The 13131-nt window shown below is 40.1% G+C and overlaps 1 protein-coding gene across 10 annotated transcripts in view; it reads right to left on the bottom strand.

The window, feature by feature from the left end:
- CEP128 (centrosomal protein 128) overlaps nt 1-13131 on the bottom strand; it is a 432173-nt gene that overhangs the window by 78362 nt on the left and 340680 nt on the right. For 7 of the 10 annotated variants that reach the window (XR_005597581.1, XM_039534734.1, XM_039534740.1 and 4 more), the window contains one exon: nt 4583-4606. The exons of the other annotated variants lie outside the window; for them this stretch is intronic. Coding sequence is in view for 6 of the 7 variants with exons in the window: in XM_039534734.1 (XP_039390668.1) it covers nt 4583-4606 (24 nt within the window). In the remaining variant the exon portion in view is untranslated. The remainder of the gene's footprint in view (nt 1-4582; nt 4607-13131) is intronic. 10 annotated transcript variants of the gene reach the window in all.

The following is a 13131-nucleotide window of genomic DNA, read 5'->3' as shown; positions in this document are numbered from 1 at the left end:
ATGAAACCATCAGATGAAGTAAAAACCTAGCTAACTAAACACTAATAAACTTACTAACACTAAACTATTTAAAATAAAATATGAGCAGATACAGTCCACTGAGAGTACTTGCAGAAGCAAGGAGAGCAGTTCCAGTGACCATCACAGGCAGTAAAAAGGAACTGAGGGGACTAAGGTTGGCTGGGTCCTTTATACTGATCCCAGTGGCAGCAGAGGGCACTCGAGCCACCCCGATGAGTACCACTAAGGGAAAAAATTCTGGTGACTGTGCATGGGGGTATGCACACCAAGAGCAGAATGCACATGTGCAATTACTCGAAGGAGGGCAACCACAGTACCTACCTTTTAAAAGGGTCACAAAGAGGACCCATGGGATTATAGACCAGTTAGTCTAACTTCAATACCTGGAAAGATACTGGATTAAATTATTAAACTATCAGTCTATAACCATCTAGAAGATAAGACGATAAGTAACAGCCAACATGGATTTGTCAAGAACAACTCATACTAAACCAACCTAATTTTCTTCTTTAATAGGGTATTGGTCTAGTGGATGGGGGAAGCTGTAGAGGTGATAGATCTTGATTTTAGTAAGGTTTTTGACAAAATGCTTATGAGAACATCGATTGGGAAACTAGGGAAATGTGGTCTAGATGAAATTACTATATGATGGATACATAATTGGTTGAAAAATGAGCTTAACTTGAAGCAAGGGAGGTTTAGGGTAGGTATTACAAAAAACTTTCTAACTGTAAGGATAGTTAAGCACTGGAATGGGCTTCCAAGAGAGGCTGTGGAATCCCTGTCATTGGTGGATCTTAAAAACAGGTTAGACTAGGTATACTTGGTCTTGCCTCAGTACTGGGGACTGGACTAGATGACCTCTTGATGTCCCTTCCAGTTGTATATTTATATGATTCAATATAATGTCTTCTAGTGCCACTGTCTTCAAACATTTTTTATTACATGTACAGTAAAACACTACTTTTCTCAGATTATGCTGAGCCATATATTTGTCCTTCAAGGTCTCAACACAAGATATTAATTTTCCCAATTAAAAATATTAGCTGATTATCTCACATTATTTTAAAATACAAAAATGGATCTATATTTTAAGAACAGAAAACTAGTAATACGCTACTCTAGAATAAGGAGTACAAATTTGTATATCATTTTATGATGATGTGCAATGTTTAAGGGAAGTAGAGTTGGGGGGGAAAGTTTGAATAGAAAAAAATTATTTTGCAGAGTCTATGTATGTAAACTAGATACTATAGATGAATACTGTTTAAGGTATCCTTATAAATCTGTTATGGTAAGCTTTTCAATCCTATTTTTTTTAAATGCAGCAAAGGGGAAAGGATCAGGAAATAAGAGATAGCTGGGACAGAGGGTCATTGGAAGGTGCTGGAGACAAAAGTGTGTCACTGAGCAATAAAAGGAGGAGAAGCAGCAAAACAGGGGTGGGTGAAAACTATTGAGAGGGTTAGTTTTGTAGCGAACTGAAGGACAAGGGAAGAGATATAGAAGAGGCTAGAGAACCAGAAGGGCATTTTGGCAAGAGCAGTAGCCTATATGAGAGGAACAGACAGGAGTAAGGAATATAAATAAATAGCTTGAGAGGAAGATAAGGACCTGGAGGAAAGAGGCATGTGGGAGCCCAAACTGCAGGAAAACGTAACTGGGAATGCTTCTGGCAGTGGTAGCTCCAGCAGCTGCCCACCAAAGGTCTGGGGAGAAAGGAAGGAAGCAGGGAATCTTGGGCAAGGGTTGTACCCCTGGCTAGAGGAAGTGACATGCTAGCTAGTAGATGAAAGGAAAGGAAAGGGTGAGGCACGCAGGGTGGTGGAGCCTTGAGTTCCCCTCCCTGATCATTTTTGTAACATCAAAAGACTGCCTGGTTCCAGAAGCACTACAAACCCTTTGATGTGACAGCAGTTCTGGCATAACACTACAGTAGCACACCAAAAAGGGAAGGGGCTATTAACTCTCAGATTAAAGAATTCCTAAATGCTCAGTGACATGTAGAACAACAGCCAAGAAACAGGCATGAGAGTGAATTTCCTAGTACTATATGACACCCCAAGATTTGAAAATATTGCGGGGTCCTCTTAATTTCAGTGGTTGGAGATGGTCACAAGATCCTTCTCTGATGCATTATAATCCTTGTCTCCCTTTCAGTGTTACTGCTGGAAGAGGAGATTGAGCAGAGAATTGACTCCACTCTAGTCCTCCTAATGCAGAAGAAGAGTAGAACATCTTGAATTTCTAAGTCTGTTCAAGGCATCAAGGAGAAATTTGCCTTACTGATGATTAAAGCCTTAACTTTCATGCATGCGCAATATAATTTAAAACAAAACACAAAAAACATTAATACTTAAAAAGGAAGTCCGTATATAAAACCATTTCATAACATTCAGGATCAGTCAATGATACTGGTATAAATCTATAGAGTTACTCTAGATTTACACCACTGTAAAGGAGAGAAGAAACAGTTCTTAGGAGTCTGAACCAAGCTAACAAGAGTCAAGAATTCAGAGTAACTTTTTCCTAAACTCCCATGTTTTCTGTTGATGAGCATTAGAACAGCAGGCTATAATAGACATCAAAGGAGATGTAACACATCGGTCCAATGGGGTAAACTAAGGAAGAGTTAATCTCAAATAGAATTTTCTGGTCTTTCATTTAAGTCAGCCTGATTGTGTTAAGGTAACATAGGGCCAAATCCTATAACTTTTTAATGATAGTTTTGCTTAAAGAACTAAATCGTTTGACCTACACTATTTTGTATGCAACAGTACATTTTAGCATGCAGATACTTTATGAATGAACAAAATATAATGGCTGATGCTAGGAAATTTATTATTTGACAAATTTACTGCTTGGTTTTTAAATTACATTTGAAAGATTTTTTATTTTTAAAATTAGGGATAGTGAATAGTCAAGAGATTTGTTTCAAATGGTACCCAGCATAGAAGTAAAGACCTCTAGCAGGCAGGCAGGCGAGGATGTGTTTATCTGGTTATTTTCCTTAGAAGGAAGAAAAAGTGCCATGACAAACACAAGTGTGACTATTGATTAACATGATTGTCCTGCATAGCAGAGAAAAAGGTATTTTTCCACATACCTTCTTGATTGTAAGAATATATTAAACTGTTACCATGGGCTTACCTGGAATAAACTGACACGTTACTCAATTTGTTATTGGATCTTTTTGATTAGAGAGCATTGCTATAAAATATTTGTGCAGATGGAATTTTTGGAGAATTTAGCTGCAAAGTTCTACCAACTCTCTACTGCAGTGGTTCTCAACCAATTAAACATTGTGGGCCACATATGTGTTACCTGGGCTGCAGGTTGAGAACCACAGCACTCTCCCAACCCCCTCCAACCTGCTATGCCCAGCGCCTCCAGTCCAGAGACCCCTCCACAGAGTGGAGTCAGGAGCAGAGCCCTGGTGGCGGGGTTGGGCAGCAGGGACCCTTTACCCTGTTGTGCGGGGCCAGGCATCAGCCCTGACCCGACCCCGCTGCCAACCCTGACCCCAACCCTTGCTGTGCGGGGCTGTGCGGCAGCCCTGACACTAGATGCTGGGTGTGCAGGGCAGGGTGGCTGCCCGGACCCTGCACCCTGCCACATAGCAGCCCCTGGCAGTCCTGGACCCCACCACCCTTTAGCACACAGCTGGGCTGCATCTGTGTGCTAAGTGGGCCACACGCAGCCCACGAACCACTGTTCTATAGGTTTTTTTTTAAAGACTTATAACTTGGACAAATTTGGGCAGATTTTCATGGGGGTTTTCATGGGGTGTCCCGTGGTTGGGATCTGGAGGGATAGAGGGTGCAGGTGTCTGGGGGTTGCCCCATGGCTGGGCTCTAGGGGAAGGGGGCATGGATATCTGGTCCCCCCGGTTAGGCTCGAGGGTGTGGGGAGGGGACAGAAAAACAGGAACTAGGTTGTCGCAGGGGTTTCTTTAACTCTCTACTTGGGGGAATTTTTTGTGTGTCTGTATTGTTAGACATAGCTGCTGACAGGTACAGTATTTTGAAATAAGTTACCAAAATGATTGAAACTGGCATGATTATATAATGTTATTTTGACAAACAAAATATGAAGAATTTTGCAAAATTTTAAAATATTGCCTGCAGAATTTTAATTTTTTTTGGCGCAGAATTCCCCCAGAAGCATTAATTGAAATTTACTTGCTCACTTCATCCGTCCAAGTGCAGAATTGCTGGTAAAGAGATACTAATGTATACTTTACATTAAACGTAAGCAAATTAAACAAATTCAATAAATGGCAATGTTTGTCTAATTAGTATTTATAGAGCGCTGACCTTTAAAATATGCTAGGCTTTACCAACATATTTCCATTAAATGACCTCATGCCAACACACTGCTAGTTGATAATTTCACCTATTCTTTGGTTCATTTTTGTCAATTGGCAAAAAAAAACTTCTTGGAAGTTGGGTTAGTGTTTGGAAAATTGCTTTCACACATCCTGGACCTTTTCCCTTTCGAGACTATATGAAAATCTGTTTAAGAACTAGAACTGGTTTGAAAAGGAACAAGAGAAACTTACTGTTTCTAAGGCCATGATACGCTCCTGCAAATAAAGCAGAATACATAATTAGAAAGTAAAGAGAACAAATAAAAAACAAGTTGAACATGATGAAAGGGCTTCATTTTGTCTTTGCTGGTATTTGCACATACAACATTTTGTACAAAAACTCATTACATAGGAATACAAGAATTGCCATACTTGATCAGCCCCGGGGCCCATTTAGTTCAGGATCCCGTCTTTAGCAGTTGCTTCAGTGGAAGGTGAAAGAAACCCTGAAGAAAACGGTTATGAAAGAACTTGCCAAAAAAGGAAGGTTTCTTCTTATTCCCCCATTAGACTCTGGCTTCTGCCCTGAAGCAGGAGATACGATATCACTTACAATTTTTTGAAGTATTTATTATCATGACTTTGAATATTTTTTTAACCATGTAAATGTCCAATTCTTGCATCCGACAAAGTGGGTATTCACCCACGAAAGCTCATGCTCCAATACGTCTGTTAGTCTGTAAGGTGCCACGGGATTCTTTGCTGCTTTTACAATCCTTTTTTGAATCCTGATAAATTTTTGGCCTCTATGTCAATGAATTCCATTGTCTAACTGCATATTACATGAAGTATTTCCTTTTTGCCATCTTTTAATTTAATTGGATGCCTTCTTGTTCTTGTCCTTGCATCATATGAAATTGTAAAAAGACGTTCCTATCTACATTATCTGTACCATTCATTATTTTATATATATATATTTATTGTGCCCTTTCTTATTCCTCTCTTCTCTACGATAAATTGTTTCAATCATTCCAAACTCTTTATGTGAGAGTTTCTCCATGAACCAACTCATTTTCATAGCCTCTATGCAGCCCACTGCATTTCTGTTACATCCTTCTTGGGACGGAGTTACCAGAACACAAAATTCCAAGTGAGGGTGTATCACTGATTTCATATGGTGTTGTTATATTTTCAGTACCCTCTACCCTATTTCTTATGCATCCTGACATTTTGTCCGCTTTTTTGACCACTGCATGTTGAGCAAAGGTCTTCCCTGAGTTGTCTTCACTACTGTGATCTGATTGTTTTTCAGTGTTTATATCGTATTAGCATCTATGTTAGGTAGTGCTTTATAAAGCTAAAAGGCAAATTACATTGATGCTACCTCCGCTTGATAGACTGACTAGTATAATTTTGTTTAGAAATAAAAATAAAAACCTAAAAAACCAAACAAAAGGAAAACCCAAATATAGTCATAATAAAAACAGACTAACTAAGCAACTGAAGAGTGTATAAACTCAAGGGGCCTACAGTTAAAATCAACCAGAAAATCTGTAGGCATTCCTATATGAACCATTCGAAAGTGGTCTGCTGTCTCCTCCCCTTTCCTCTATGTACTATTGGGACTTATTTTATAAACTTTCTTAACCTCATGTCACTATTAGATAGAAGGCTGTGGAGGAAGAAAACAAATTTGAGTCTACACTAAAAAGGGTCTGCGGGTATAGCTACAGCAGTAATTCTACACAGGCAAACCTTCTAATGGAGACAGTTTATACTGGCAAAAGAACTCCTTTGGTTGTATAGCTTATACCAATTCCCTGAACTAAGTAAGCTATATCAGCAAAAGGACTTTTTTGCTGGTATAAAAATGTCATAAATGATTACACCACTGTTCAATGTTGTTATACTGGCAAAAGTTTCTAGTAAAGACCTAGGCCAAGAAGCTCCTTCTTCCCCCTCAACAGCTGGGGGGCGTGGAACACATCCAGATGTGCACAGCCTATGGCCATCCCTCCCACGCAACTCACACCAACAGGGTTTTTTAAAATTTACTGGAGCTGTTGGTAGCTGTTGAAACTTGTAGAACATGAGATTACAATTTTAAAGGTAGAAGCTGTTCACAGAATATCTACTACCCCAGGAGAGAGTGTGGAACCTGCCAAACCCAGCAAAGGAGGAACTGGAAGCAGATATGGCATTTAGCCATCGCTAATTTTCTTGAACCCTGATCATCATAGGTCTTCTGCAGAAATTCCAAGTTACAGAATAAAAGTTTTTTTAAATTGTTTTTACCACCAACCCCCCTAACCGCCACCAAAATAAAGTGAAATAGGAAATCAGTGTATCTTGGCTTTGACAATGCTGTCTTGGTAGATGGACTTTTATTTCATAGTTATAATGAAGAAGATTAAATGTTGTTAAGTGTCATGAAATTAATAGTTAATTTATTAGTTATGTCACATTTCAGTGTTTATTATATTGAAATAAATGGTAGCTTTTCCATCATTAAGGCAGCATCCGGCTTCTATTAGCAAAGTCTTGGTGAGCAGATTTGTACCAGGTGCTAAATAGCTTTGCTAAAAGTTAGTTATTTGAGTATCCCCTTTTCTGACTTTCCATATAAAAATCACTCTAATTTGGTTGGAACTGTCCACCACGCTAGTAGCAAGGCAAGTTCTTGAGATAAACACTAAATCTTCTCTTCTTGAGTTTTGATCAGCGTGATTCTCTGAGATGCTGGAGGTGTTAAGGAACACTTTCTGTAATCCATACCCTTCCGGAATGCTGAAGACCAATGGAGTCATCTTGGTCCCATTGTGGGGAGGAAATTACCAATGCCTTCTTAAAGAAGCATGCATACAACTGCTGATCCCCTGATCATCTGACATCTGATCAAAGCCATCACTTGAAGTGGACAATCTGGCCAAATATCACTGTTTCCCAGATTTTCTAATTATGATCAATATTGAAAAAGTTATACTGAGACTTGTCTTACCACATCTAGCTGCCCCAAATCAGCTATAAAACATTCAGGGCTTTGTCTTACTTTTGTCCATCTGGGGATTGGTTTGGATATGGAAAGCCTCATGTGCTGCCTATATTTATTATTTGTAGTCTCACAGCATCTAGAAGCCTGAGTCATGGACCAGGACCTCACTGAGCTAGGCACTGTACAAACACTGAAAAGAAAGACAGTCCCTAGCCCAAGGAGCTTACAATCTAAGTATAAGACAAGAGACAACAGATGGACACAGGTAGCTGTAGGAGTACAAGGAAACAATCAGACAGTATTGGTCAGGGTGATAGGCAGTGGTCTCAGCACACCAGCAGCCTAACTCCTGTAAATTTTTTTGTAAGCACCATACATTCATAAACATTAAGGCCAGAAGGGACCATCATGAGCATCTAGTCTGACCTCCTGCACATTGCAGGCCACAGAAACTCACACACACACTCCTGTAATAGATCGCTAACCTTTGGCTGAGTTACTGAAAGGAGAGTTTTAACGAGGATAATGAGTTAGTTTTGTGGATGTTTACAAGCATGAAGGACTGCATAGGAAAAAGCATGAAGGCGTTTGTTTGAAAATTTAACAAGTGGGAAATACAGGCTGGCATCACTGGCTGATTGGAAGCAGGAGTTGACTTTTTAATACTGAATGAAAGATAATGGGTGGAGATGGGTCATGATGGGTCTTGCAAAGTGAAGACAAGTAGCTTATGTTTGATGTGACAGAGAAGAGGGAGCCATCAGAGAGATGAAAGAGTGTGCTAATGATGTCAAAGCAACACACTAGGAAAATGATCTTTGCAGCAGCATTGTGAATGGATATCAGAGGGGCAAGAGTGGATTTGTCATGGCCAGAGAAAAGGATGCTGGAGTAACTGAGATGTGAGATGATGAGAGCATGGAACTTTAGCTATGTGGATGGATGGGAAAGGCTGTATCTTAAAGAGGTTAGGCAAAAAGAAATCTTCAAGATTTAGACATACACCTCTACCCTGATATAATGCAGTCCTCGAGAGCCAAAAAATCTTACTGCGTTATAGGTGAAACCACGTTATATTGAACTTGCTTTGATCTGCCAGAGCGTGCAGCCCCAGCCCCCTGGAGTGCTGCTTTACTGCGTTATATCTGAATTCGTGTTATATCAGGTCGCGTTATATCGGGGTAGAGATGTAATTGGATGTGAGGACCGAGAGAGAAAATATACTGTACTTAGTCAATGTTAATTAGAGGTTTGGGAAGATTTTTGTGATTATTTTTTTGCCCAACCCTGTGCCCATTAATATCAATGGGAGGGTTTGTTGTTGTTTTTTGCCATCGATTGAAGTGGGATCAGGATAGGGTGACCAGATGTCCCGATTTTATAGGGACAATCCTGATATTCAGGGCTTTGTCTTATATAGATGCCTATTAGCCTCCACTCCCTGTAGCTATCTGGTCACTCTAGATCAGGAACAGGTACTATATGTTTATGTTGCCCTCTTTTGATTTGCTACAGCTTTGGAAGAATGCAAGTATATTTTTATAAGTAACAGGTAGTAGATACTTCCCCTTATCTCAGTTGGTAGAGGCTTCTTTTTGAGTCAAAGTACTGCGATTTCTCCTCCTGGCTCTGCACATGCGTTTTATTATGGACTGGAGCTCATTTCCATAGTTAAGGTTGCAAACATAGTCCGCCTGCAAAACTTTAAGCTTTCAAATGTTTAGGGCTAAGTCTCATTGAAAACAGAAAGTGTTCTGAAAATGTTTAAGAAAATGTTTAAGAAATCTTTGAGAATAAAAGATTTAAAATTGGTTCCTTTTGGAAATGTTGGCAAAGTGTCTAGCATTTCACTGTATCCCTTAACCTACCCAACTAAATTGCATTACACCACACCATTATCCTGGTTCGGGCAAAATGTAGTTTCCCAGGACAGGAACGATAAAAGAGGTTTATGTTATTTGCAAGTTAGACATCGTTCTCTGTCAAATGAAGATGCTGGTAAAAAAAACAACACACACACACACAGAAAAAATATTTTCTCATTGGCCTCTGAACCAGCCAGGACTGGCTTTCAAAAGGAGAAAAGAAATCTCAACATTTGTTAAGAATTATTCTTCCTCCTGCATTTCCATCTAAAGTGCCCCCTTGTCCTACAAATAATGTGCATGGGTCCATCTGTCAGAGGAGTAACTGAAAAACTGGCAGTTTAAGTGACTTGACAAAAATTATATAGGACATATGTGGCCACCGCTAAGAACAGAAACCTGATCATTGAGGTAGTAGACCCATATCTTAGCAATTAGACCACATTGCCTCTGATACATTAAGTAAAAAACCCTAGCTGTTATATAATGCTTTTTATTTGTAGATCTCAAAGCTCCTTATGAAGGTCAGTGTCATTGTCCCATTTTACAGATGAGAAAGCTGAGGCCCCGGGAGGGGAAGTGACTTGCCCAAAGACACCCGTTGCCAGTGGCAGAGTGAGGAATGAAACCCAGGCCTCCTGAGTTTAAGTCCAGTGCCTTCTTGATTAAGCACACTGCCTCCGAAGTTCACTCAAATCTTTATGCTTAGTTAGGGTAACTATAAAATGCCGGAAATACTCACCTTTGTAAAGTGCTTTGAGATCTATAGAGAAAAAGGTGTTAGGTACGCACAAAGCTTTATCACCAATACATTATTACCATATTTTTCAGATGGATAAGTAAGACAAAGTGAGGTTCAGTGGCTGGTAAAGTCACTCTGACCTAGTAGTCTGGGCACTAGCTGTGAAACCAAAAGAAACAGCTTCTAGTCTAGTGTTTGATATCATTTGCTGTATTTTTTTAAGCACATCTTACCACATTCAGAGTAAGACAGTAGACCTGCTGCACGTGCATGCATGGCTAATTTCGCTATTTCAGGAATGTACATCTTTTCAGGTGCGCATTGTATGAGGCAGATTCGCATAAGAGCCATTCTAATTTTGATCAACAAAAACACTTAAGGACTTTACCTGAAAATCCTGTCTAGTGATAAATAAGTAAAATTAAATTTTCCCATTTACGAGTAACCTTAAGAAAGTAATGTTTAGATAATGAAAAAACAAAACATAAAATATAAAATAAATCAACAGTCCATTGATCCATGTTTGTTGTGCTGTGATGGAATGTGCATTTCTTTATTACTAAATAATATGTTCTCATTATGTGGACTGTGCAACATTTATGATTACCGTAACTATTTATTTGCTGCTTCAAGTGCTCAGATTTTATAAGTGATGTGATAGATAACTACACTGTTCTCATTTAGCAACCTTAACTGGTTTTGACAGAGGTTTGAGTTTTTTGGAATTATAATTGTATAAGGTGCCTAGAGGGTTTTTCTGTCTGTATTATTGGGTGTCTCATGTACTACCATTTATCTGGGAAAAATCCACACAGCTTCACTTTATCATCCTATACAGATCAAGCCAGAACACTTTATAAAACAAGACACCCTAAAAATTAGAACCCCAGGACACCATAAACATCTACTGGAGATGATGATCTTGGAAAAGAAAAACATTTGTGACCCACCTTTGACATTTAACTTTCTAAATTTGTTGTGGGATGTTCTACTATCTACTATTAGTCCACTGATAACATATGCAATGGAATATTTGTTTCCTCATGATTTCCTTTCTGGGACTGACCTCTCCTCTAGTCCAAGACAAACGAGCTGTGCTTATCATCTAGCAAATACTGGAGCAGTTCAGACTCATCCATGAGGGCTCTGGGGCTTGGCTATGCCCTCTTCTGCCCTGTGCGATGTTTCCAAAGTTGTAAGGAAACAATTCTTATTAGTAGATTAAACATAATTTATAAATTAAGTGCTAACTGTGCTATCTTTATACACAGAGACTAAAGAAGCCACACCCACACCCACACACGCAATTTGTTTCAGGTGGAGAAGGAATGGGGAGAGGTCAGTCCAGAAAGGAAGTAATCAAGTAACAAATTTTCAATTTTGGTTCTGTTTTTGTCTTCTAATCTCAAACAACTGGGAGGTAGGAAGCAGCATGGAAAAATTAGTTCTGAGGAGAAATAAGTAAGGCAGAGGAAAATGTAGCTCCATCCCTAAAATTGGTAGAATTAATCTATTCTGGGACTACTGTTGGAACACATTCCTTCTGAAGGATGTTTTTCCCAGAGGAATGAAATTCAAGATGTAATGCTTTGTAAAAGGGTTGATAGATGAACAGGTGGCCGGATGGTCAGGGATGCCCTCTCTGTCCAGGAAGCTGTCATGTGCCACACGGGGTGGGCTCCTGTCCTTTCTGGAATCTGATTATCTGCAGCTGAATATGCTCAAGTGATGCTGCACTTGATCCTAACCATGTGGTATTTGGATGGTTTCAGGCCCACGAAGTTAAAATTGAAAGAAACAAAGTTTTGGGGTAAAGGAAGAAAGAATTTCTCCTCCTCTGAGGTACAAAAGGAAGAGTTAACCTTGGCTATGAATGATTCAGATGTATCTTGTCCTTCTGGAAAATTTGCTATGTAAGAGCTAAGTATTATTAAGAACAGAAATTTCAAAGACTCTCTTTGCCAATGTGATTGTGAACAGGAAGCATATTTTTATGGAAAGGAGATACAGGGAGCTGGATATTCTTGGTTTAACAAGATAGATCATGAATAAGGATATGATACTGTCACAGATTCCGTGACTTTAATGGACCTCCATGACACCTGTGGCATCAGCATGCCACAGTGGTGGGGCTGGAGCAGCGGCCTGGGGCTCGATCAATCCCTGGAGCGGGAACAGCGGCCAAGGCTGGGACAGTAGCTGGGGCAGAGCAGCAGCTGAGGCAGGAGCAGCGGCTGGCAGTCAGCCCCTGGTGAGGCTCCACTGTTAGTCTCCCCATCCCCCCCAAGTATTTTTAGTAAAAGTCACAGACAGGTTGCAGGCTTCTGTGAATTTCTGTTTATTGTCCGTGGCCTGTCTGTGACTTTTACTAAAAATACCAGTGACAAAATCTTAAACTTACTCATTAAGGCTTGTAGTGCTGTAGGTAGATTCCAAGTAGAGAACACTGATTTAAGGAACATCTCAGCCACCTACTGGAGATTTGGATGAGTCAACATTTATGACATTTTTTAACACTGAGGTCTGAGATGAGTACTTGCCAAGAGACTGTCACCCACTTAAGTACATGGGAACGGAGTCTGAAGCTTTTTCCTTTGGGATAGATTGGACTAGGAGCCTTGGAGGATTTACCCTTGTAGTATCCCGGAAGGTAAAGATGGTCTACCCTGTTAAGCCATAAGTGCTGAAGAAATCTGGTCCACTGAGAGGTGTCTCAGCTGATGTGGAGACTGTATGCTGGCAGAGGGAGGGTCTATGGGTTGAGAATGTCATGTTCCATGATCAGGTAAGGGGTGTGACACAGTCAGTACGTGCTTGGCTGAATGGCCCCTGTTGGGAAAGAGAGCTCCAGAAATTTTGGCTCCAAGGAGAAAGGAAAGAATATGTGTGAGCACATGGACGGGGTGGAAAGAGATTTAAAAGAAAATAAAGAAAGCAGGCACAGTGCCATTTTGTTTACACTTCCAGAGACAAAGAATCTAGTGAAAGTATGGAAAGGGCATGGCCAGACCCCAGAAGGTATGTCTACATTGTAATTAAAATCCCAAGGCTGGCCAGTGTCAGCAGACTTGAGCTTGCAGGACTCAGGCTATGGGGCTGTTTAATTGCAGTGCAAATGTCTGGACTTGGGCAGGAGCCCCAGCCCAAGCATCTACACAGCAGTTAAATAGCTCCTTAGCTCACGCACCACAAGACCGAGTCA

Source organism: Mauremys reevesii, linkage group 4 (genome assembly GCF_016161935.1).
Source record: "Mauremys reevesii isolate NIE-2019 linkage group 4, ASM1616193v1, whole genome shotgun sequence".
Classification (NCBI taxonomy): Eukaryota; Metazoa; Chordata; order Testudines; family Geoemydidae; genus Mauremys; species Mauremys reevesii.
The sequence above is the reverse complement of the archived record's forward strand: the minus strand, read 5'-3'. Positions and strand labels throughout refer to the sequence as shown.